This window comes from Myxine glutinosa, chromosome 12 (assembly GCF_964187855.1).
Source record: "Myxine glutinosa chromosome 12, kmMyxGlut1.1, whole genome shotgun sequence".
NCBI classification, from domain to species: Eukaryota; Metazoa; Chordata; class Myxini; order Myxiniformes; family Myxinidae; genus Myxine; species Myxine glutinosa.
In genome coordinates, this window is record NC_136272.1 from 16818014 (window position 1) to 16844473 (window position 26460).

Here is a 26460-nt window from a genome sequence, read left to right on the forward strand (position 1 = left end):
GGGAAGAAAAAATTCCAAAGCACGTATTAGTTTATTGGAATTTCAGAACTATCCGAAAGCAGAGCCGATTCAATAGGATTAGAAATGATGCCCGATGAGAAAATTTGAATACTGAAAAATCGGAAAACTGACAAAAATTGATTTTAAAGTTTATCGAACAGCTATTATGGGGTTCTGTTCATTTTGCTTGATTGATTTATAGAATAAATATATAAATAAAGGGAAAAAATGGGATCCAAACAAACCAAATTGATAGAAACGGTGATGACAAGCATGCCAATGGAGTGTCAGGTGACAGATTTCATTAGTTTGATCAACTTTCCTCGTCGCTGGTTGCCTCGCACTGGAGTCGCAGCTATACCATTTGCAATTGGCGTGTTGAGCATTCCTTTTAGAGGGATTCCCCACGGTGTGCCAAAAACCTTCCTTGAATGTGTTGACTTAGTCCCAGCTGTACAGTCTGCAATTATTCACCCGCCTTTGCTCCGATCAGCACGCCCGACTTGCCACGTGCTACGTTGTACTTTGAGGTGGCGCTTCGTTCCTCTTTTGGCCATCGATTTCGCTTCTATAGATGCGCCGTAGATGCCGATTGATGTTTCATCTGAGGATTCTTTACAGCCATGCCTTCGGGGAATTCCGCCAACCGAGCCCAGGATACTCATAGCTGCAATGTTTGCCTTGGATGTATAACGTACAGCCATAACATTCCCCTTATTCAGGCATGTGCTTTTGTTCCAGGTATTTCTAACAGCATGGCAATTCCATGTATCATAATAAATTCCATCTTTTTACATGAGCAGATGCGGTTTCCTTTACATTTTGGGGATTCCATGATTCATAAGCCTGTGCAGTAATTCGAGGTTATCATGGGGACTTTTTAGACATCTCTGACTTTCCACGCATGTATTGAATGACCATGCTTGTTAGAATAACAACTGAACTCAGTTAAAACTAGAACGGCACTCAGTAGAGAGCGTACCTCCGCCTGGTTGGCCATATTACTCAATGGTGAAGAATCACTTAAAAAAGAAAAAAAAATTCTCATATCCGAATCCATTTTCAGATCTTCACCAAAATCCAATCGAATCGTCCTTGTCAAACACCCAACTTCACCACTAAGATTCTTCCAAATCCATCCACAACTTTTTGAGATATCCTGCTTCTTGGCCCTATCTCCCAATGGTGAAGAATCACTTTAAAAATTCTAGTAACCGGATCCGAAACCGGATCTTCACCAAAATCTAATCATTTCGTCCTTGTCACATATGCTACATCTCTTCCAAATTTCGTCTGAATCCATCCACAACGTTTTGAGATATTTTGTTCACAAGCGGCAGACAAACAGACAGACATAACCTCCACTGGACAGGTAGACAGACTACTGGACAGGGGTGAAAACATAACCTCCATCCACCTTTGGTGGCGGAGGTAACCAGCTCCATAATCTCTTCCATATAATTTTAGGGGTGACGCAAGAGGGTGGTGGACTACCTGCTTGAAGTCCTGGAGAGAAGAGTGGGATTATATGGCCTCAGGAAGTCAGCTCCACAAAAACAGACAAAAAAAAAAGGAACAAAATATAACTGCACTCAGTGGAGAGCATACCTCCACCAGGTGAACAGTTTACGTTTTGTATCCCAGAGTAGACCAGAAAAATCACAATACAGAATCAAATTTAATCGAAATCATCAGTCCACAACTTTTTTGAGATATCCTGCTTTGTACCGTGTTTGGCCATATCTCCCAATGGTGAAGAATCACTTAAAAAATTCTACTAGCCGGATCCGGATTTGGATCTTCACCAAAATTGAATCGATTCGTCCTTGTCACACACCAAACCTCTCCACCAAGTTTCATCCAAATCCGTCCTCAACTTTTTGAGATATCTTGTTCACAAGCGGACAGACAAACAGACAGACAAGGGTGAAAACATAACCTCCATCCACCTTTGAAGGCGTGCAGCAAGTCTGGATTTTGGAAGTTTAAGCAGGAGGGGGGGGGGGGGGGGGGTATTAGTGGAAGAATATGTACCTCCTGCAGGAGCTGAGTAGGGTTGAAGGACAGAGAGCAGAGGGAGCTAGTTCGGAGGAGAGGCAGTAAAGATAAATAAATAAAAACAGAGGGCACCGCCATGTTGGTGATGTAAGAGGAACAGGTATTGTAATATTTGGCCTCATTGTTGTAAATGCCAATGACGTTGCAAGCTTTAGATTGCACGTAATCCAGTATAAACAAGTGATGCTGGGCTACAGTCCATCATGGAGAACGATTCTCAATTAAGCTATAGATGAAGGCCTTACACCTGTGATTTGCTCAAAATTTTCAAGGTTAGATATGAATGATGGAGGATGCCCAGTTTTGGCTTTGGAGGGCAGCTTTGCGATTATTGTCAGCCCAAGAGAGGTCATGACTGATGGTGAGGCCTAGAAGTTCAAAAGAATGCACCTTCCTGTGCCTAATGATGGAAATAGAGAAGTAGATTCATTACCACTGCTATTTTTTATGTCATAATTTACTGGAGTTTTAAGAATACGAAGCAGAAAATGTGTTCTGTGATATTGGATCATTTACATGTGCTAGTGACGTGACTGCGTGTCCGCATTTTCTGAATTCCTGCCGATACGAGCCAAGGCCCGTGCGGATTTGTGCTTGCAGCTCAGGTGTGTCACACATCTCGTGCCCACTTTCTCATCAATCATGGGGTGTCGCATTTACCATTTTCGTACATTTTATACCCTTCTTCATCCACCCCCCCCCCCACCCCCCCAAACAATCTTCAGAAATCATTGCAAACCTGGTTTTCCTCTTGCAACACCTGCGTCTGCTGCTTTGTGACTGCATTGCGTGCAACTTCTTCCTTCCGCAGAGACCTCTCCTTCTTGAGCTCAGGACTCCAAAAGCTCTTAATGCTGCCCATGGACGAGCTCAGCTTGCTGTCCTTCATCTCGAGCTCACGCCGGAGAAGCTCGTTGACACGATGCATTTCCTGAAGCTGAACGTGTACGTCGAGTCCGGCATCGTGAGATGCACCCAGCTGCGTGACGCACACAGTGTCCAACAAGAAGAGACGGTTGCATCAACTGCATATAAGGTACGATATGACAACGGCTGTACGATAATGATAACGTTCGTACAATGCAGCTACGATATTGACACTGTATGATAATGACTGCATCAACATAACCCTCACAATCAAATACATATTTTTAACAGGACATCTGCAAACTAATGATACTGCTGTATTTAAGTGATACCACAACAGAAATAGCAAAATAATCTTACAACCTGAAACATCGAATAAATAACATTACAACAAGGTCAGGAATTCAGAATCTCAATCAAATGAAGAAAGACATTTCTAATGGGAATACATATATTTACCTAAAAATATATAATAAAGCAGCCGACTAAAACTAGATCAAGATCCCTCTCCTTTACCGCCACCCCACCACCACCATCCTCTCTCCCCTCCCTCCTCCTCCCTTTCCTTTCCTTTTCTCTGCCCCCTCTCCTCTACCATCTCCCATCTTTGTCCTCTCTCTTCCCCTCTCCCGTGTCCTGGCCAGGCAAACTTTCCTCCCCTCCCCCTGCATCCCGCTCCTCTCTGCTCTCCTCCCTCTCTCCTCTCTTCCCCTGCCCCGTGTCCCAGCCAGGCCAACTCTCCTCTCCCCTCCCCTCCCCCTGCATCCCAGTCCCCTCACCTCTCCTCTCCTGTCACTCTACTCTACTCTACTCTACTCTACCCATACGTCCCGGCCTCGCCTCCTCTTCTCTTCTCTTCTCTTCTCTCACCATACGTCCTGGCCCTCAATCTTCTCCTCACACGTCCCGGCCTCCTCTCCCCATACGCCTTGGCCCCTCTCCTCTCCCCATATGCCTCGGCCTCCTCTCCTCTCCCCATACGCCCCGGCCCCCTCTCCTCTCCTCTCCTGCACGGGCCCCCTCTCCTCTCCTCCCCTCTCCCCATATGCCCCGGCCCCCTCTCCTCTCCCCACAAGTCCCGGCCTCCTCTCCTCACAAGTCCCGGGCCCCTTTCCTCTCCCCACAAGTCCCGGCCCCCTCTCCTCTCCCCACAAGTCCCGGCCTCCTCTCCTCTCCCCACAAGTCCTGGCCCCCTCTCCTCTCCCCATATGTCCCGGCCTCATCTCATACGTCCCGGGCCTCCTCATCCCATGCGACCCGGCCACCTCATCCCATACGACCCGGCCGCCTCATCCCACATGACCCGGCCGCCTCATCCCATACGACCCGGCCGCCTCATCCCATACGACCCGGCCGCCTCATCCCATACGACCCGGCCTCCTCTCACCTCTCCCACAGTGTCCCGCCCCTCTCCTATTCCCTCCTCTCCCCGTCCTGCCCCCAGTGTACCACTGACCACACCCATCCCTCCCTCAGCATGCCGCCAACCACGCCCATCTATCCACTGGTGTCCCACCGACCCCGCCCATCTCCACGCCTTCCCTTCCGCTGGCAGTCTGGAGTCCCTGTATATAGAGAGTCCCGACATGGTGTGTCCGGAAAATTCTGGTCATGTGGGCATCTATGCCATTTTGTTTCCATTCATCGGTCGGTTCCATTCTGTGAGAAAATAATGAAAATTACACAACTACCTGGTGTTTTTGTGGCAAAATATGACAAAAGCATCAGCATGGGAGAAAGACGTTTTCTTTATCGCCAAATCCAATTGAAATGCAGCTTTCGCTCCATCTCATTGTTATTATTTTTCTCCTTATAATTATTTATTTCCTTCACTAGTTCCTCGTGTTCACTGTATCTTTTTCTATCTGTATTTTCATCACTTTTGACTTTCATCTCTCCACCTTATTTACTCGTTGCATTTCTCTGCCCACCATTTTTTTTTTTTTTTTTTCCTCTCGCTACCTCTAAATTTACTTGTTGGACACAGATTATGTTGCATTAACAGAATCATGAACTAAAATAAATCATCTAATCGTCATCTTGGATTCAGGGAAAGTTTGATAAAGTGCAAGAGCCACAGTGCTAATCACATGCACACTGGGCCGGAATAACAGACATGTCGCTGTGCAAGCCGCACTGCACTAGGAAAGGAAAGAAAGACACAGGTACTATCACGCAGGTGTTTCGCAGGCAGGACGATTCATCAATGTGTGCCGTCCCTCGGATACGTTTAGCGAGGTGTCCCGTCTGCTATCATTAGTTGGTGGATGTTGAAGATCCCACGGTGTCCTTCGCTAAGAGTCGGCGAGTTATCACCGGCATCCTGAACATATTACAAATTCCTGCCCCGACTAACTGCTGGAAGGCAATGGCAAACCACCTAGCATCACACTCGGCAAGCAGCCAACGACCTGCCTTCAAGCAGAGCACTCAAGCACTCAATCAATCAATCTTCTCAAGCTCTTTTTATTTTTTCATTCACGATTGCTATCTTTTCTAATTCTCTCGTCTCCTGATGGTGTGCGCACCTTGCTTGAATGGTGTGCCTCCATTTATTTTTCCACTTCCATCAAATGTCTGTATTGTGTCACTGCCGATGTGTTTCTTCGACTCACTCGCCCTGTGCACCTCCAATTAGCCATTTATCAGTGTAAACCTTTACCAGCGTATTACTCTTCGTTTGCACAGTTTCTGTGATATGTTTCACGGTTATAAACCAATCCTGTCCGATTGTAGTTTTATCAGACAGGATTGATCTCGGATGCGTTGGAAGAACGAAAACAAATAATTCGGTAATATAATCTCCCTTTTAGGTGCAGAGAAAGACAGTGTGATTAGAAAACAGACATTACGCTTCACACACAATGGAAACAGGTACGGTATATGCCACGCTCGATGGAAACAAAATGGCTTCTTATTGCAAGTTGTGGGGACTATCTCCCACCGACCCTTCACCTCCCCTCCACTGGCACCCCCACCTCACCCCCTTTCCTCACTCCTTCTCCGCTTCCCCAGTTCCCTCTCTGCCAACATGGGCCATCTAATAACCACCCATACCAACTCTCTTACTCATTATGTGGTGATGTCAACTGTTACCATACCAATTGGTTGGGTGTTGACACCTCTTTCAACCAGCCATGGCATTGCAGCAAAGGACTTCTGTGACTCCATGGGCCTCAAGCAATCGGTGAACTTTCTGACCCAGATTTCGCCAATGTGATGTCCAATGATCACCAATTTGGATTCAGACCGGGTCACTCTACATTGGACATGCTGCTTCCACTCTCCGAACAATGGATGGAGGCCCTCAATGTCAGACATGAGATCAGGGCCATCTCCAGAGACGTCTTTATTCTCGCAAACGAAACAAACGGCCTTTATTCTCGCAAATTTGACTTCACACAGATTTAGAACAAAGCTCCATTTCTCTATTTACTGCCACCCTGAAGGCTCAACAATTTACCAACAAACTGTCAGCCATCATAAAACATCAATGCTTGCCTTCCAAAAGCAATTTGATTCAAATTGGAAAAACCTCAATATTTTAAACATATCCTACCGTGATTTCATAAATCATTAAAATATTCAAATTGGCATTCGGTTCATAAATTATTGGACTAAAGGGCAGAGCATCTCAAATCCTTAGGTTATGTTTTCAACCCTGTCTGTCTGTCCATTTGTAAACAAAGTATCTCAAAAAGTTGTGGACGGATTCGGATGAAATTTGGGCCGAGATGTAGCGTATGTGACAAGGATGAAATGATTCGATTTTGGTGAAGATCCGGATTCGGTTCCGGCTATTTGAATTTTTAAAGTGATTCTTCACCATTGGGAGATCGGGACAAAAACTATACATAGCAGGATATCTCAAAAAGTTGTGGACGGATTTGGACGAAACTTGGTGGACCGGTTGGATGTGACAAGGACGATTCGATTTGATTTTGGTGAAGATCTGAATATGGATTCGGATATGAGAATTATTTAATTTTTTTAAGTGATTCCTCACAATTGGGAGATAGGGCCAAAAACGATACATAGCAGGATATCTCAAAAAGTTATGGATGGATTTGGACGAAGCTTTTTGGACAGGATGTGTGCGTGACAAGGAAGAAGCGATTCAATTTTGGTGAAGATCTGGATCCGGATCCAGCTCGTATAATTTTTTAAGTGATTCTCCACCATTAAGCGATATGGCCAACCAGGACGAGGTATGTATGCTCTTCTACTGAGTGCCGTTCTAGTTACCAATTGTATTCATGAACACACACAAACAGTGCGTGGTGTTTCGTACCGTGTACGTCTGGATAAGTTATTGCATTGATCGGCAGGATAAGATTCTAAACAAAATCAGCGAATTCATAGTTGGCAGCCATGCTTCACAGTTTCCAGGATACGTTTCCTTTGTATTATATATATTTAAAACCTTTACTTAACAACTCCAATGACTTCAAAGGTTTTCCAATAATAACATAACTAGGCTACTGTAAAGGTATGACCAAGGTGTTGAAATTTGACACAGCAGGCCTTGACAAATTTAAGAATTGAAACCTTTATCCCCACCCACTTCGCAGATGATTCCCACCTACGGACGAATAGTCCCACCTACGAACGCAAATGAAAATAAAAGGGAGGGGACTTCAGCTTGCCCCTACCTGCAAGCCGCACACAGGTGAAAATACGGCATCCATCTCTCCAAAGGCAATGGCGTCACCCCCAGGGAGCCCGATGGAGGTGATGTTCGGACTGCTCCCTGTGGCCGAGCTACGCAAGCTGTACGGTGTACGACGAGTGGTCACGGGCACACAGCCCATCATGGGACGGCCCAGCGTCATTGTGGACTTTGGATGACCCGGAGCTGGGGGTGGGAGGGAGAGAGAGAGAGCGAGTGTGCAATTAAGCATCAATGGTTATCAAGATTGTGTTTCTTTCAACAGGAGTCATGACACCTGTGAAAAAATGTGGAAAGACTGTCCATCCATCAATATGACTTGGACCTACTATTATGGACTCATTGGCCAAGACACAGGATTTGTGCACAGCGTCAGTAACGAAAAGCATTTTACACTGTAGTCGTGATTTGAGCAGGGTATCCACCACAATGCTACCTTAAAAAAAAAACTAAAAAAAAACTTTTACCAACACAATTTCATCTTCCTTCAAATACAATAGTGCCGTCATCACTGAGGAGCAGGAAAAGTGAAAATAAGTTGGGAGGCGATCAGAACAAGTGCAATGCATGTCACAAATCCATGCAGAAGAACCACTTGAAATGAAGAACACAGCTCAGCTTCAAACTTGAAGGGCACTCGGTAGAGCGCATACCTCCGCCAGGCTGAATAGTTTACGATTTGTATCCCACCAATAAGCCGGACCTGCATCAGGACCCTAACCAAAATGTAATCGGCTTGATCTTGTCACCTACACAAATCATCTGCTAAGTTTACCCTGAATTTGGCCATCATGTTTTGGGATATCATGCTATCTATTGTTTTTGGCCCCATCTCTCAATGGTGGAGAATCCATTTCAACACTAGAACGGCACTCGGTAGAGCGCATACCTCCACCTGGCTGAGCAGTTTATGGTTTCAATCCCACTAATAGGCAGAATCTGGATTCGGACCTGAACGAAAATCTAATCGGCTTTATTCGTGTCACCTAACCAGCTCATACACCAAGTTTTGTCATAACCCATCCACAACTTATTTAACCAAGTTATATATCGCTTTTTGCCCGACCTCTCAAAGGTGTGAAAAAGCACTTACAAAATTAAATAATTCTGACATCCGAATCCATATTCACATCTTCACCAAAATCAAATCGATTCGTCCTTGTCACACACCAAACCTGTCCAAGTTTCGTCCAAATCGGTCCACGACTTTTTGAGATATCTTGTTCACAAACAAACAGACAAACAAACAGACAGACAGACAAACAGACAGACAGGGGTGAAAACATAACCTCCATCCACCTTCGGTGGCGGAGGTAATCAAGACTGACAGGATGGCCGAAAGGTATGCACACTCGCCTCTAAGTGTGCCGTCCCTCGGATGGCCGTTAAACTGGGCATCCAGTCTGCCAGCATTCATTGGTGGATGTTAAACAACCCATGGTGTCCTTCACAAAGAGAAGGCAAGCTATTGCCAGAAACATGAACAAATTACAAATTCCTGCCCTAAGCAATAAAGGGTATTCTTCAGTGGTACAGCCACGTCCTCAGCCAATGATGCTACCCCACAGCCTTGTGCTGCATACGAACAAATAAGACTTTAAAAAATATTTAAATCTCGTATACAGATCAACAACAACAACATGCATTTTAAAGGCTATTTTCCCTACTAGAGCGGGGGTTAGCCTTGCGGTCCCCATGACAATCTTCTCCATTTTGCCCTATTTTCTGCATCTCTCCTTGTTAACCCCCTTGCCCGCATTTCTTCTTCCACCATCTTTAGCCAAGTCTTTCTCGGTCTTCCCCGTCCTCTACTTCCTTCTACATTCATTTCCATCACTCTTCTCAACCAGTCACTTTCATCCTTCCTCAACACATGACCAAACCATCTCAACCTGTTCCTCTTCACAGCATCAATCACAGGCTCTAAATCACAATCTAAATCACAATCACAATCACACATCAATCTTCACAATCTTCCTTTGCTATCTCGTATACAGATCACCAAAATCAAATCGATTCATCCATGTCATACACCCAATTTGTCCACCAAGTTTCAGTCCATTCCATCCATAGCGTTGAGATATCCTACTCATAGACACACACAGACAGACAGACAGACAGACAGACAGACAAACAGGGGTGAAAATATAACCTTCGTCCACGTTTGGTGGTTGGAGGCAACAATGAGAATGGACAATTTACATGAAAATAGATCTGTATGCATGCGTGTACACACACCTTGAACCATCTCGGTTTTTGGGAATGGGTGAGGCTAACTAGATACAAGGAAAGTTTTGCCAAAATGGCTGACATACTTTCCTATTTTATTGGTGAATATTTGAAAATTCACGAAGCAAAACTCAAATTAAACACAAACAATATTCACAAAGAGCCTTAAATTGACAAATACAACAACACCCAGAGAGTATTTATCAGTGCCGTAATAGCAGGCGCAGGCCCCAATCACCGAGCATGGCACGAGCCATACAGGCCAAAAGAAGCTACTTAAACAACGTGAAAGTCATAAATCATGCACGATTAGGGCTTGGTAGTGGCTAACGGCTGTTCCCTCTTCCCTGCGGCATGGAATCCACGGTTGACAGAAACATGTTGATTTATTATATAAAGAGTGCAGAAAGGCTGCCAATGGAAGTCAGGAGAATGCTCTTCAAACCTCGGGGTCCATATCTGTCGCTCCAATTTCTTCCTTAAACATCTACAGTATAAAAGGAAAAGAAGAAGAGTATAAACAAACCAGAGAGTTCATGGAACACCTTCCCCCGTGCAGTCTTGCGAAAAAGGACATGAGGCGGACCTTCTAAACTCGTGCTTTGCGTTTCAGCACGATCTCGATTTCCGACGAGCCACCATTTTGTCTGAATCTCGATATTCCCCAATGCTGAGAGCGTTAGCAGAGAATTTGATTGGTCGAGATGGTGTAACATTTTGTCCTCGTACTGATAAACTGGAGGTTTTTGGAAGTGCCAAAAAGGTGATTTGTGTTCTATAATGTTAAATATATAATTCAATTTAAATAAAATAAAGCTTTTATCGGCTGTAGGAATTTTTAAAAAAAATAAAAAAAAACGTTTTTCCTCAAGAGTTCACCACCATTGATTCAGAAGTTTACCGTCGATTACACCACCTCATTTAAGTCCCTGGTGTTGGGCTAGCGGCTAGGGTGCCGGCTTAGGATCCTAGGATCCTGGGTTCGAATCCCGGTCAATCGCTGAATTAACGCCAGGGGGGTTGACTCAGCCTGTCATCCTTCCGAGGTCGGCAAATTGAGTACCAATTCACTGGTAATTCCCTGCTTGTCGTTAAAAGGCGGCAAAAAGGGTTGGCGTCAGGAAGGGCATCCGGCCGTAAAACATTGCTTCAAAAAGGGGACCGAAAAACAACAACAACCACAGTTCCCGAAAAAGGCCAACCCCCGCTTGCGGGGAAAAATGGCCTCTAAAGGTGGTTTTTTACACCACCTCATTTAAGACGTTAAATGAGCCAATGAATTTACTCTTACCGCAGGCAGGTTGGTGGTCTTTCTGTCTTCTACAGACTCCTCTCCAACCTAGCTCCCCCAGCTCTGTCTATGCTCTGTCCCCCAAATATTTATTCAGGATGCACAAGATCCGCCAGCAACCTTCTGGTGAAACTCCATCAATCCAGACTCTCTGCTCACCTTCACTCCTTCATTCCTCTTTTTCCCACCACTGGAACAAACTCCCTCGCTCTCTTCAATCCCACTCCTCCCTCCAGGTCATTAAAACAGCTGTTCATCATCTCTTATCTTCCCCCATCCAAAACCTTGATCTTTTCTACCCCCGTTAATGCACCCCAAATCCACCTTTTTCAAATTCCGACTTCTTTCCTGAAAATCCAAGTAGTGTCCATTTGTTTTGTATTGTGTATTCCCCCAACCTCTCTTCCACAGACACAAAAATTTTAAAAAAAACTCTTCGTGCCTGTTTGTGTCCGTTATGACATCCTTAAAATCAGCAGGTTTCCTGTTTGGAATGATTTTTTTAAATTTTGTTTGACTTTTACAAGGGCAGACAGTAAAAAAAATTAACTTACTCCTCTGTTTGGGTGCACGATCGGGACACGATTGTATACAATTTGACAAATTCAGGGCCAAAGTACTAATGAAGTGCGAGTTCGTGTTCCGATTCATGTTCTTCAGTTTTCAAAATATAAAATTCAATCGGAATCGAGTTGTTCCTCGATCAATGGCCGAGATCTGTATTCTGCAGACAGCCAAACATGCAGGCCGAGTGGTCCAATTCATCAACACCGTTTTGCGCTACACGCGTGGTGGGAAACAACTTTCCTGTTAGACATTTAAACACCGGGTCAACAGAAGCCAACGTTTCAGCAGTCAGAGGCAAACTCTTGAGAACGCCACCCAAAGATAAATAAAATAGAAACATTACTTTAGGAGCCAAGAAAGTTTATGCAACAAATGTTTAACAAATTGGTGACACACTAAGTTGTATTAAACAATAAAGTTTAATCAACCAGACTCGGTGGCGTAATGATTAGAGCATCCACTCTGAGTCTGGGAGGTCTACGGTTCAAACCCAACTCTGGCCGAGTCATAGCAAAAACTTCATAACAGTGCGTGCCACTTCCTCGTTTTATGCTCGGCACTTAAAAAGGACAGGGCACAGGTAAACAGCTGTAGGTTGGCAACCATAGCACAGGGTTGATGGGCCTAATGGCCTCCTCCTACATTCCTTGTAAGGGAAATCGTATTGCAATTATAATTATTAAATAATAATAATACGTACTCGCACAACCATTTTCTAACAAACAAGAAATATAAAAATTATTATTATAATATTATTCCACAGTATTCCACAATAATTTAATCTCAATGGCACCAGAAATACAAAACATCATGCCACATCACATCAGGCACACATAACGACTTGGGGCGCTATTCCATTATTTTCCACATTTTCATCGAAATATATTTAATTTGCAAGTCCTGATACACACCAAGGCAAACTCTTTCAATGTGACGTCCATCAAACATTAACCCCCCCCCCCCCCCCTTCCCCGTGACCCCTACTCTCAGTCAACAGTCCACAACAGCAACTTGCATGGACAAACACATAATACATATGCACGCATGCCCTTGGGGTGGAGGAAGTGACGTAACTTCCTGGAGCACTCTGTCATTATTAACTCCGCCACCGAAGGTAGATGGAGGTTATGTTCACCCCCCCTGTCTGCCTGGTGTTGGCTTAGCGGTTAGGGTGCCGGCTTGGGATCCCAGGATCCTGGGTTCGAATCCCAGTCGATTGCTGAATTAACACCGGGGGGGGGGGGGGGGGGGGGAGGTGACTCAGTTTGTCATCCTTCCGAGGTCGGCAAATTGAGTAACAGTTCACTGGTAATTCCCTATGTGTCGCAAAAGGCGACTAACAGGGTTGGCGGCAGGAAGGGCATCCAGCCATAAAATATTGCTACAAAAAAAAGGGGACCAAGGTGCCCCAAAAAGGCCAACCCCCGCTCTGTGGGGAAAAATGGCCTCTAAAGGCATTTCCTGTCTGTTTGTTTGTTTGTTACTTGCGAAAATAGAAGATTTTTCAAGGATAGTGGTTGGTCTTGTGCGTTATTCTCTGTCTGTCTGTCACATATAGGTCACAATTTTCAACCGATGTTCACAAAACTTCACCAAACGGTAGAGTTGGTCATAAGCAAGAAGCCTATTGTTTTGGGGGTCAAAAGGTCAATATAGGCCAAAGGTCACTAACTTTGTCACATTTCTAAAATCCTCAATTTTCATTCGATCGACTTGAAATTTTAAGAGGATTTGCATACCAGGTCACTGAATTCAACCATCAACTATTTTTGAGGTCACGATAGGCCAAAGGTCAACATAGGCCACATTTCTAAAATCCTCAATTTTCATCTGATTGACTTGAAATTTTAAGAGGATTTGCATACCGGGTCACTGAATTCAACCACCAACTATTTTTGAGGTCACGATAGGCCAAAGGTAAACATAGGCCACATTTCTAAAATCCTCAATTTTCATCTGATTGATTTGAAATTTTAAGAGGATTTGCATACCAGGTCACTGAATTCAACCACCAACTATTTTTGAGGTCACGATAGGCCAAAGGTAAACATAGGCCACATTTCTAAAATCCTCAATTTTCATCTGATTGATTTGAAATTTTAAGAGGATTTGCATACCAGGTCACTGAATTCAACCACCAATTATTTTTGAGGTCATCATATAGTCAGGTTCACTATGTCAATAAATTATATTTCGTTCAAAATCATGGTAGATTAGCAAACCTATACATTTTTGGAAAGGTTATAGCATAAGGAAACTAAAAATCAATGTTTACATTTGGAGAGATACCTGTATGGCGGCCATTTTGGATTTTCAAAATGGCCACTGTAAAATACATATTTTGTTCTATTTCTGCCTCTAATTACCCTAAAAACTTTTAAAAATATACTAAACCTATATTTTCAGGGACAAGGAATCCAATGAAAGTATCAAATTAGTGCTATGGGGAATGGTAAGACACGAATCAAAGGTTTTGAATAGCAAAATAGTCTTTATATTCGCGATAAGTTGCATAATCAAATACATGTTATCATTTTGTACAGGCAGTTAATAACATCAAAATGTGTCACAATAATTCATATCACCAAACATACACAGGCAGTCAGCAAAATCATATATACACACGCAGTCAGTATAACTTCACATCTACACAGGCAGTCAATGACAAAATATACACAGGCAGTCAATGGCATCAAACATACACGATTACAGAATATGCCATTTAGAGTTCGTCATCACTGTCCTGTGTGTCGTATCCGACAATATAGTCCGCATCGTTTTCACAGTCCGTTCCACACAAGCAAAGGTCGGTCAAATTGATTGGCAAATCGAATTGGTCGAATGGTCGATCGAATCGAATTCGATGAATCGAATCGAATCGAATCGATCGAATTGGTCGATCGAAGCGATTGGTCGAATGGTCGAATTGGTCGAAGGGAATTGGTCGATTGGTCGAATTGGTCGAATCGAATTGGTCGGAATTGGCAAATGTAAACATTGATTTTCAGATTTTCCATGTAATAACGTTTCCAAAAATGTATCGGTTTGCTAATCTACCATGATTTTGAACGAAAAAACATAGTCAACCTGACTAATAGGCCAACAACCTTTTTTAGGGATTTCGCAAGTATCATGCTATGCACAACATATTTCTTGTTTGTTTGTCTGTGTGTGAACAAGATATCTCAAAGTTGTAGACCGATTTGGACGAAAATTGGCAGCGAGGTAGTGCATTGATTGACATGGACAAAATGATTAGATTTTTGTGACGATCCAGATTCGGATCCGGCTAGCAAAAATTTTTAAGTGCTTCTTCACCATTGGAAGATGGGGACAAACCCGATATATAGCAGGATATCTCAAAAAGTTGTGGATGGATTTGGCCGAAACATGGTGGACAGGTTGTGTGTATGACCAGGAAGAATCGATTCAATTTTGGTGAAGATCTGAATATGGATTTGGATACGAGAGTTATTTAATTTTAAGTGATTCTTCACAATTGAGGGATCGGGCGAAAGCGATAGATAACACGATATTTTAATAAGTTGTGGATGAGTTATGACTAAACTTGGTGGACGAGTTGGTTAGGTGACAAGAACAAGCCGATTAGATTTTGATTCAGGTCCGAATCCAGATCCGGCCTATCAATGGGATACGAAACACAAACTGTTCAGCCTGGCAGAGGTATGCGCTCTACCGAGTGCCGTTCTAGTTACCCTGCGCTCGCGAAGCGAAAAGCAGGGTTAAGCATTCAGGTGCCTACGTGTGTCGTGTGCCGTACGTGACTGCATTTTAAAAATTCTTCTTCTCGGCAACCGTTGCTCCGATTGACACAACCTGGAGAATTTTTTTATTCACAATTATGACGTCATAGGTCACGTGGTACGGACGCCATCTTGGAAAAACGTTACACCTCCATCTCTCAAACCACTCAATGGACAAAATTGAAACATGGCTCATTGTCAAGTACTCACCGTGGGGAATAAGATATGTTAATGGTGATGTCATCAGTGCCTTAATTATGGCGTCATAATTCGACAAGTACAACGCTTGATGTGATCAGTATGAATAAAACAAAAATTCCTCTGCAACTGTTAGACTGATGGACACAAAATTTTCAGAATATGTGCAGCTCCTCCTTTTTTTTAATGATAATTATAACGTCACAGGTCACGTGGTACAGACGCCATTTTGGAAAAAAAAATCGAAAAACGCTGCACCTCTATATCTCCGAAACCGCTCCATGGAAAAAATGTGAAACATGGCTCATTGTCAAGCACTCCCCTTGGGGAATAAGATATGTTAACGATGATGTCATCGGTGCCTTCGTTATGACGTCATAATTAGACAAATACAACTTATCCATCCGATCATTATGAATTTTTTTTCAACAACTGTTCGTCTGATGGAAACGAAATTTTCACCATAGGAGTGGCTCCTCCTTTAGAATATTAATGATAATCATGACGTCATAGGTCATGTGTTACAGGTGCTATCTTGGAAAAGCCGAAAAATGTTGCATCTCTACATCTCCAAAACCACTGCTTGGAAAAAATTGAACCATGGCTCATTGTAAAGAAGTCCATATGGGGAATAGATGTTGTTAACGATGACGTCATTGGTGCCATAATTATGACGTCATAATTCGACAGGGACAACGCTTAGTCTGATCGGTTTGAAATGTATTGAGCGTGATCTATGAAACAATTATATTAGAGAACATAAATTTATGATGTCATCACTCACGTGGTCTGGCAGCCATATTGGATCAAAGAAAAACAATGTTCAAAAACAGAAGAGTTGGCTCACAACAAGTTGACTGCACAGGGTAAGTATTCTATGAATACCATCTAGTTCTCTCTGCAGTCAGTAGGGCAAGAATAAATCTCTCCCCCACCATGGGATGTCCATGGGGTTTATCCCTGCTCTATCCTCTTAATGCTAAGCGTTAAACAAGGAAGCAGCACGTACCGTTTTTAAAGTCTTTGCTACGACTTGGCCAGGGTCAGACACAAACCACTGATTTTTCCAGACTTGCTACCCTTCTGCCTCTCTTGTGGATGCGATACACTAGTACTAGTAGAGCTGTCTTTGTACTAGTCTTCTCTTCCCCATTTCCTGTCGTTTCCATGAGTATAAAAATGCCTTCAGTAAGAAGGAGGAAACAGTGGCACTCACCGACAAACCGAGTAAGTTTTTCACATGCAATTATTTTCGTCAACATTCATTAAACAATGTCCTTTTAAACATTCACCGATTACCAGAATCAAGCAATGGCAGACAATATCCATCAGGACAAATATGTGTCCGTGTGACATGTGTCGTGTGTGTCTGTGTGTAGTTGAGCATGCAAGACGATTCGAAGCTCGACATCAAAATTATTATTACAAAACCTCTCATGACGTCGCAAACTTTCCATATACAAAGTGTGCAAAGCCTTGTACTTCTCAAGATTTTCCCAGTGGAGATTCGCGGAGCTTGCCAACTCGACACAAACGTGGCACAGTTCAGGCATGGGAAAGACGGAAGTGTGCAGGAATAAACATCGTGCCCGTTTAAAGCCTTTCGAGTCCCCACTTCTGGCGAGCGCAGCTTCGCTGCTGCAGTGGTGAAAGGTGGCAACGCTTTTGTGGTGCAGCAGCAAAAAAAAGGACAGCACACATCTGTCCGACTATGCCGTTACTTCTTTGAAAACCCACAACCCCTTACACAAATTCCTAACAACAACAACACAAATTCTTATGGATCGGCACCTCGGGTCACACCAAAGCTGCTTCTGCACCGAGAGAAGCATCAAAAGCAAAGTCGGCATTTCAGAGGCAGATAACTCACGAGGCAGATTAACCGGCCATGGTGGCGTAATGGTCGGAGCGTCCGCTGTGATTCTGGGAGGTCGACTGTTTGAACCCTGGCTGAGTCATACCAAAGGCTTGACAAATATGGTACGTGCTGCTTCCTTGGGTAAAACTCTCAGTATTTAAAAGGATAAAGCACGGACAAAACAACCATAGCTTCGTAATCAGAATGCAGGCTTTGGCAGGCCTAGTGGTCTCCTTCTGCATTAAAGTTGCTTGGAAGGGAACATGTATTATAAGGTTTTTGAACAAAAGCCGCCATACAAACCCCAAGGCCATAAAAAAGGCCTTTTTACGAGGGTATTTACCGCAACAACAGGGCCTTCCAAGCACGTGGGTTACCTCGTGCAGGCCAATGGAAGATGGCAGCTTCACTTCGAAACAAAAAACAAGACTTTACACATCTGTCGCACTAAAGCTGTAGTCTTCGATGCGCACGAGCTGCAGGCCATCTCCAAACGGACCTCTAACTCAGGATCACCTTGAAGTGATGATTTGCGGTGCAAAGGAGAAACGGTTTTGGTACATTTTTGGCACGAACATTTTATCGGGGAAAAAAATAAATAATTAAAATAAATAATCCCTTGGATCATGCTCCCAAATGATAATTTAATTCTCGAAATTACTCTGAATGGGAAGCAAGCCAAGAGGGTTTGCAGAGCTGTCAACACTCCCTCCGACTGGAGATCCTAATCCGCCAGCATTCCAAAGGCGAGCGCCGTCGAGTCTTACCCGGGTTTGGACTGGCGCTTTCCTGCTCTTCCAAGTACAAGGGCCCACACGCCGTATAAGCCGCGTTCAGAGACTGGATATTTTCCATGGACATCGTTTTCCCCCCTCCACTGCTGTTCGTGCGCCGGTGGCCAAGGCGAGGCGACCGGGGCAACCGAGGCGATCGGCCGGCTCCAAAGTCCGAGGCGCGCTCTCCACCGACGGAACGGGAGCTCCCGTACATCTTGTGCTCTTTTGGTCGATTTGGTGCCCAGGTGGCATCACACTTTGCTCGAAGCACGAACAGGCATCAGTCAGAATCCATGACCAAAACAAGGCCTGCCTGGAATGCAGACAAAAAGCTGTCAAACATAGCGCATAAGTCGTACAACCAAAGCAACAGTTTCAGCACAAATTGCCCAGGTTTTTTTCAGTTTTCATGCAAATATTCCTACAGGTCGCACAAGATCTGCCTGCAACCCTCTTATGGTTAAACTGCCAAAATCAAGACTCTCTGCTCACCTTCACTCCTTCATTCCTCTTTCCTCCCGCCTCTGGAACAAACTCCCTCACTCTCTCCAATCCCAGTCCTCCCTCCAGGTCTTTAAAACAGCTGTTCACCACCATCGCTTATCTCCCCCATCCAAAACCTTGATCTTTTCTACCCCCGCTAATTTCACCCCAAATCCACTTTTTTGAAATACCAACTTCTTTCCTGGAAGTCCTTGGTGTCCTTGTGTTTATACTTCTCCCACCCCCCCCCACCCCCCCCCTTCCCACGCCTCCTCCCCCCAAGCCCTCTCCCTCCCACACATTCCCGATGTCCCTCACAAATGTTGTGTTTATGTGCTTCCCCTTCTCTCCCCATCTTGTCTTCCGCTCCCCTTTTTATACACTTTGTTTGTTTGTCTGTTTGATTTGTTTGTGTGATAAATGTTCGCTCTTTCACGAGCCTCGATTATGTATACCAAAAAAAAAAAAAAGGGGTCTTCTTCAGATATGAAGGGCAAATAAGACGATCAAAACAAGAGGGTCCTCAAAACTTGTCCTGGATTTTTGTTGACACAAAGCAAAGTAGTATAAATTTAGATTAGTCATTTGAGAGATTCGCTCTGTCATGTTGGCGATCATTACTGATAATTATGTGCTTCCTGCTTTAATACATGCTGAAAATCAAGATTGCGGAAATCTTCTGGTCATGCACTTCCGGTCAGGGACTTCCTCATGAGAACAACTTGGGGGGTGGGGGAGAGCAAAAGGTTTTTGAAGAACAAAGCGATTACGAACGAGATCCGCTTCTGGCCACTTGCATGTGACGAAGACGTACACACCGATGGGAAAAGGGTTTCTCCAAAGCTGAGGAATACCTTCGAGTTTGGACTATAATTAGAGCACCAGTTTTTCAAAGGTCAATAAAAAGTTTTTAAAGCAACTTTGTTTTTGTTTGCGAAGACTAAATAAACTCGGGCGTGTTTGTATAAATTACTGGATGGTTTTTTGTTCTCCTCTAGTTTTTTTCCCCCATCAGAAGTTCACATGAGCTGACAGCACAAGCTCCAGGTACGCACACTCACCTCCGACCTGTCGATCTTGAGTTTGAACCTTGACCCAGGTACAAGCCGCCATCTTGGTCTTCCTCAAGCAGGGCTATCCACGAACGTGTGTGCCGTCTATCGGACGGACGTTAAGCTGGGTGTCTCGGATGGCGGCATTATTTAGTGGACGTCAAAGACATCATGGCCTCTTTCACGACCAGTAGGTGAGTTATCGCTGGCACCTTGAACGAATCACAACTTCCTACCCTGACTCACTACCCGGAAGGCAAAGGCAAACGACCCAGTGTACCTGGATATTGCGGACGAGACCAGTTCGGCGGCACCGACGTTCTGTATATCGTGTTTTGCATCGCACATCGATTTTTATTGAAGTTCAAATGAAACTTATTAAGGAAAAGGAAATTAATCCGACTTCAATTTCTTCCAAAATGTTAGCTTATTACCTCCGGCAGGTAAGGTGGGTGGAGGTTGTTTTTTCACCTTTGTGTGTTTGTCTGTCTGGGAGCAGGATATCACAAAAAACTTGGTGGACGAGTCGGTTGGGAAACAAGAACAAGCCGATTAGATTTCGGTTCAGGTGCAAATCCGGATCCGACCCATCAGTGAACACAAAACGTAAACTGTTCAGCCTGGCAGAGGTACGCGCTCCGCCTACCAGGTGTCGTTCTCGTTTAAAGTGTCACAAGAGAGGGAAAATGTTTAAATTTACTCCCTACTCCGTAAACGTAATCTACGTATTTGTTGTTGCAAGTCTTGATGTTCTAAATCTAGTTCAACTTCCACACACTGAAGGTAATAAATTGTTTCACCTGCGAACAGTTGCAACCTTTGACTGTCGACGTCACCACACTTCAGGTTCTTCTTCACGACCACACGGTAACCCAGAGTCGTTTGAACTTTTGCACGTTTCACAAGGTCCTTGGTCCTCACTACGCGTGTACACGTGTTGTAGTCCAAGGGGATATTTTTGTTTGAAATGCCACAACCACACTGCCACGCCCACCAAGATGGTCGATTGGCGTTTCGCAAATGCGTCACATTTCCAGGGCGCACGCCGAGTAAGGGATAACTACTTAACTATGTAATTAAAGTTTTCAATTACGACTGCTAATGACTCCAATTAATCCCACCCTCTTGTGGGGTCGGCCGATGACCCGTTTTGGACCAAGCCTTTCACGAACCGGCTCGTTAAAACCGACGTTCGACCGAACGTGGCAGGAATTCCTAATCGGTTCAGAGTGCCGGCGAGAACTTGCCCACTCCTCACGAGAGACGCCATGGGGTATGTGAAGATCACCGAGACCGGTGTTGGCAGACGGGTCCTCCAGCTCGGCGTCCATCCGAGGGACGGCACTCGCAAAAAAAACACCAGGACGACAGTTTATACCTGGGTCGAGATTTTGAACCCATGATCGACATCAAAGGTGAGTGTGCATACCTTTAAGCCTGCAATACCTGCGGAATGGTTTATACTTAATTAGGGAGAGTGTCTAAATCAGCATTCCACAATCGCTTGATCGAAACACACGGGCGAACCCATTTGTACAAAATTGTCCCGATAGCCTCAAGATATGAGGCAGACAATATCCATCAGATATTGTCTGCCATTGCTTATGGCAGGCCGTGCCTCGGCGACGATGCAACCTGCGGGCCGAGGTCTCTTCCGGCCTTCGACGATCGCTCACCCATCAAATGGTCGTGCAGATCCGGTCACTTTGGCAACATCCGAACCAACAATATTACCTGCGGCGGACTATAACATCAGCGTTTGCACCCATCGCGCATCGTCTGCACTGCGTTCGAGCATCGCACTCAGAAAGAACGTCAACGCCCCGACAATTTGATTGAATATACAACGGTAATAGTTATTGTAAATAATGCAGGGTCCAAGGCCTAGTCCTACATTATTGACGAAGTCATTGCCCTCCTTTCATGCCGCACCACGCAACGTCCTCTCCACCAAACACCTCCCTGCTCCTTACATTCCCTCCGGCCAGCTGGGCTTACAATTAAACAAAGGAATGGATTGGGACAAAACAATTGGTCAATACGACAACTGGGACAATGACGGCCATTCATTGTTTTGCCTTATTGGGATGGGATGGGAAAAGCACTACGGTAATATAATCAAACGTCCTTCTTTAATTCACAAGGGACCTTCGTAATGACCAGTTATTGGGGTGGATCAGCTTTAGGAAAAAGGAACAGTGTGGGTAGTGGTGTGGGGGAGGGGGATTTGGGGTTAGGGTTACTCATTGGGGGAAGTACACATCCAGAGTGGGTAATGGTATGGGAGAGGGGGAGGGGGATTTGGGGTTAGGGTTACTCATTGGGGGAAGTACACATCCAGAGTGGGTAATGGTGTGGGAGAGGGAGAGGGGGAGGGGGATTTGGGGTTAGGGTTACTCATTGGGGGAAGTACACATCCAGAGTGGGTAGTGGTGTGGGAGAGGGGGAGGAGGATTTGGGGTTAGGGTTACTCATTGGGGGAAGTACACATCCAGAGTGGGTAATGGTATGGGAGAGGGGGAGGAGGATTTGGGGTTAGGGTTACTCATTGGGGGAAGTACACATCCAGAGTGGGTAGTGGTGTGGGAGAGGGGGAGGAGGATTTGGGGTTAGGGTTACTCATTGGGGGAAGTACACATCCAGAGTGGGTAGTGGTGTGGGAGAGGGGGAGGAGGATTTGGGGTTAGGGTTACTCATTGGGGGAAGTACACATCCAGAGTGGGTAGTGGTGTGGGAGAGGGGGAGGAGGATTTGGGGTTAGGGTTACTCATTGGGGGAAGTACACATCCAGAGTGGGTAGTGGTGTGGGAGAGGGGGAGGAGGATTTGGGGTTAGGGTTACTCATTGGGGGAAGTACACATCCAGAGTGGGTAATGGTATGGGAGAAGGGGGAGGAGGATTTGGGGTTAGGGTTACTCATTGGGGGAAGTACACATCCAGAGTGGGTAGTGGTGTGGGAGAGGGGGAGGAGGATTTGGGGTTAGGGTTACTCATTGGGGGAAGTACACATCCAGAGTGGGTAATGGTATGGGAGAGGGGGAGGAGGATTTGGGGTTAGGGTTACTCATTGGGGGAAGTACACATCCAGAGTGGGTAGTGGTGTGGGAGCGGGGGAGGAGGATTTGGGGTTAGGGTTACTCATTGGGGGAAGTACACATCCAGAGTGGGTAATGGTATGGGAGAGGGGAAGGGGGATTTGGGGTTAGGGTTACTCATTGGGGGAAGTACACATCTAGAGTGGGTAGTGGTGTGGGAGAGGGGGAGGAGGATTTGGGGTTAGGGTTACTCATTGGGGGAAGTACACATCCAGAGTGGGTAGTGGTGTGGGAGCGGGGGAGGAGGATTTGGGGTTAGGGTTACTCATTGGGGGAAGTACACATCCAGCGACGGTCGTGTCATGGAAGAGGGGGTCGGGGGAGTTGGGATTAGGGTTACTCAAGGAGGAGGTACAGATCCAGAGTGGGTAGTGGCATGGGAGATTGGCAGGGGGAAAAGTTGGGGTTAGGGTTACTCAAGGGAAGTACACATCCTCAAAACAATTGGATGCCCATACACTATCAATCCCAAAAACATTCATGACAAAAGTTTTTTGTTTTTTTTACATCAAGGTTTAGATGATTTATATAAAATATCACGACTGGGAAAAAAATAGGTGGGGACAGACAAAAAAGTAACATACCCACTGCCACACCCACTTCATTGCAGATACACCTCGGGTTTTGCAAATGTGTTAACACAAGTGTCAAGTTATCTTGCCTGGTTATACACCATAAATATTTGATACCGCTCGGGGTGGTAGTTTCACCATTTTTTGATTTTAGATGAGGACGCAAATTCGAAAAAAAAACGCCTGGGAGATGATGGTGGGAAAAATGTGAGGAGAGAAGGTTCGAGGATAAATGGGTGCGGTGGAGAAGAAAAAACGGGACATATGGAGTGGGAAAAAACGGAGCACGTGAAGGTGGAAAAAACGGGGCAGGTGAAGGGAAAAACCGGGGGGCAGGTCGAGTGGAAAGCCGGGGGACAGGCGGAGGCAAAGATGGGGGACAGGCGGAAGCAAAGATGGGGACAGGCGGAAGCAAAGATGGGGACAGGCGGAGGCAAGGATGGGGGACAGGCGGAGGCAAAGATGGGGGACAGGCGGAGGCAAAGATGGGGGACAGGCGGAGGCAAAGATGGGGGACAGGCGGAGGCAAAGATGGGGGACAGGCGGAGGCAAAGATGGGGGACAGGCGGAGGCAAAGATGGGGGACAGGCAGAGGCAAAGATGGGGGACAGGCGGAGGCAAAGATGGGGGACACGCGGAGCCAAAGATGGGGGACAGGCGGAGGCAGATATGGGGGACAGGCGGGGGCAGATATGGGGGACAGGTGGGGGCAGATATGGGGGACAGGCGGTGGCAGTTATGGGGACAGGTGGAAGCAAAAATATGGGGAGGGGGGGTGGAAACAAAAAAAAGGGTGTCAAACCAAAAATGGGAGAGGGGGAAATACAAGAGGGTGCAGAGAAAAAGGGGGGGTGCCGAGAAAAACGGGGGGTGCAGAGAAAAACAGGAGGTGCCAAGACAAACAGTAGGGGGGGGATGTGTGCAGAGAAAAACGGGGGAGGGGCAAAGGTGAAAGTGGGGTGGAGAAAGACAGGGGGGGTGCAGCGAAAAACGGCGGGGGGAAGGTGAAAGGGGGGTGGAGAAAAACGGGAGGGTGCAGAGAAAAACGGTGGGGGTGCCAAGACAAACGAGGGGGGGTGCCACGACAAACGGTGTGGGGGGATGTGCAGGGAAAAACGGGGGGGAGGGTATGCAGAGAAAAACGGGGGGGGAGGTTATGCAGAGAAAAACGGGGGGGGGGTGAAGAGAAAAACGGGGGTGGGTGCCGATGCCAACCGAGGGTGGGGGTGCCGCGACAAACGGTGTGGGGGGATGTGCAGGGAAAAACAGGGGGGGAGGTGAAATGGGGGGCGGGAGACAGATGAAAAAATGGGGGCAGAGGAAAATATGGGGCGGAGTAAAGTAGGGGGGCCGTCGGGCGGAGGGAAAATATAGGGGGGAGGTAGTTGCAAAAGGAAATAGGGGGGGAGGGCGTCTGGTCTCGATCAGACAAAAAAAGTCGGGGAGCAGGAGGCGCAATTATGGAGGAATTTTTAGAAAGAATTACATCAACAAAGAGGAAGCGTTTGGTGTGAAGATGAAGAAGCTAAAGCTTCGTGAGGGACAGATGAGAAAGAAGTCGGAAGAGCAGACAGAGAAGAGGCGCTCACCCAAATATCTGAAGCTCTCGTCCTCCTTAGACCTTAGTCCTTGCTATCCTGCACCATGGACCGACCACAGCACAGATCGTATCGGCCGTCTCACTCTTTACCAAGCTCAACAACGTCTCACCACAGTCCTCCGTAGTCCGTACTCCGTACCCGCAAAGTGGCGGCACCGCCCGGCCTCACACCGCTACCCGGCCCCAGTCACTAGCCACACCCTCTTCCGCTAACCTCCTCTTCTTCGTAATCTCTGTGCTGTCTCATTTTCGCTATTGCATTATCGTCGTCCTTCTTGTCTTTTCGCTCTTTCCTCATCTGCCTCGTCTAGTGGTTTAAGCACCTCATTCGAAACCGTTGATAAGGAACGGCTAGCTCGGCAAGCTGCTTTGTAACTCACGAACACACACACCAGGTCGGCGTCCCTCATGCTGGCCGTCCTGTCTACTCACACACGACGTTTCGGTTTGCTTTGACCATCCAAATGAGTGACATGGACCACAGGCTATCGAAATGGTTTGAATCTCACACCAAGTGCGTGTGACGTCACGCGTAATGATCTGTGATGCAGGAGAGACAGCGCAGTGTTGTGCGCGGTAGGTTGTGAAATCTATATACTACGTACAATAAAATGGTCTGTCGCCATTTTTCTCAGAGATAACCAAACAGATCTTCGTTAAACTTTCAGATTCATCAGTGAGTGTCGATGAGTGTTTTAGGTAAAAATAATTTTTCATATCTAGAAAACAAAATTGTATTTTTTTTTTATCGCTCTATATAGCACCTGGACGTTTGGTATACAAGATCGAGGCTCGTGAAAGAGCTAACATTAATCACACAAAAAGTCAAACTGACACAAACCGACACATAAAACACAAAATAAGGGGAGCGGTAGACAAGATGGGAGAGAGGGGGAAGGACACAAACACAACGTTTGAGAGCAGGGACATCGAGAGATCTGTGGGAGGGAGAGGACTTGGGGGGAGGTGGGAGAGGTATAAAACATATGGATACTGCAAGGACTTCCAGGAAAGAAGTTGGAATTTCGAAAAAGTGTATCTGGGGTGAATTCGCGGGGGTAGAAAAGATCAAGGTTTTGGATGGGGGAAGATAACGCCCCAGTCATACCGGCCATTTTCAGGCCACGAATCGCCACGACCTAAGATCGGGGCGACATTCTTGGCCAGATCGTATTGGGGTCTTGGCGATTCCTGGATGATCGGGGGTGTACTTGGCAGTTCGGGTCGAGACGGGAAGCCGCCCGGACAATTTTGAACTGTTCAAAATTATCGTGGCGATTCGTGGCGTTTTTCAAACTCTTGCTGCTGTCTGGAGGGTGTCGTACGGGCACGTGTGGGCATCGGGAAAATGGTCGTGGAGTGTCTTGCGGCGGTCGGGAAA

The 26460-nt window shown here is 45.8% G+C and overlaps 1 protein-coding gene across 3 annotated transcripts in view; it reads right to left on the reverse strand.

Moving 5' to 3' along the window:
* Positions 1-25290, reverse strand: part of LOC137438165 (ELKS/Rab6-interacting/CAST family member 1) — a 119942-nt gene extending 94652 nt beyond the window's left edge. For 2 of the 3 annotated variants that reach the window (XM_068133173.2, XM_068133171.2), the window contains exons 1-4: positions 25069-25290; positions 18269-18590; positions 7578-7780; positions 2798-3037 (exon numbers count right to left, since the gene is read on the reverse strand). In XM_068133173.2, the coding sequence (XP_067989274.1) occupies positions 2798-3037; positions 7578-7780; positions 18269-18491 (666 nt within the window). In that variant the 5' untranslated portion in view covers positions 18492-18590; positions 25069-25290. Of the gene's footprint in view, positions 1-2797; positions 3038-7577; positions 7781-18268; positions 18591-18769; positions 18965-25068 lie in introns of those variants that run through there. The other variant, XM_068133172.2, reaches the window with a different exon arrangement.
* Between the last annotated feature and the right edge of the window lie 1170 nt (positions 25291-26460).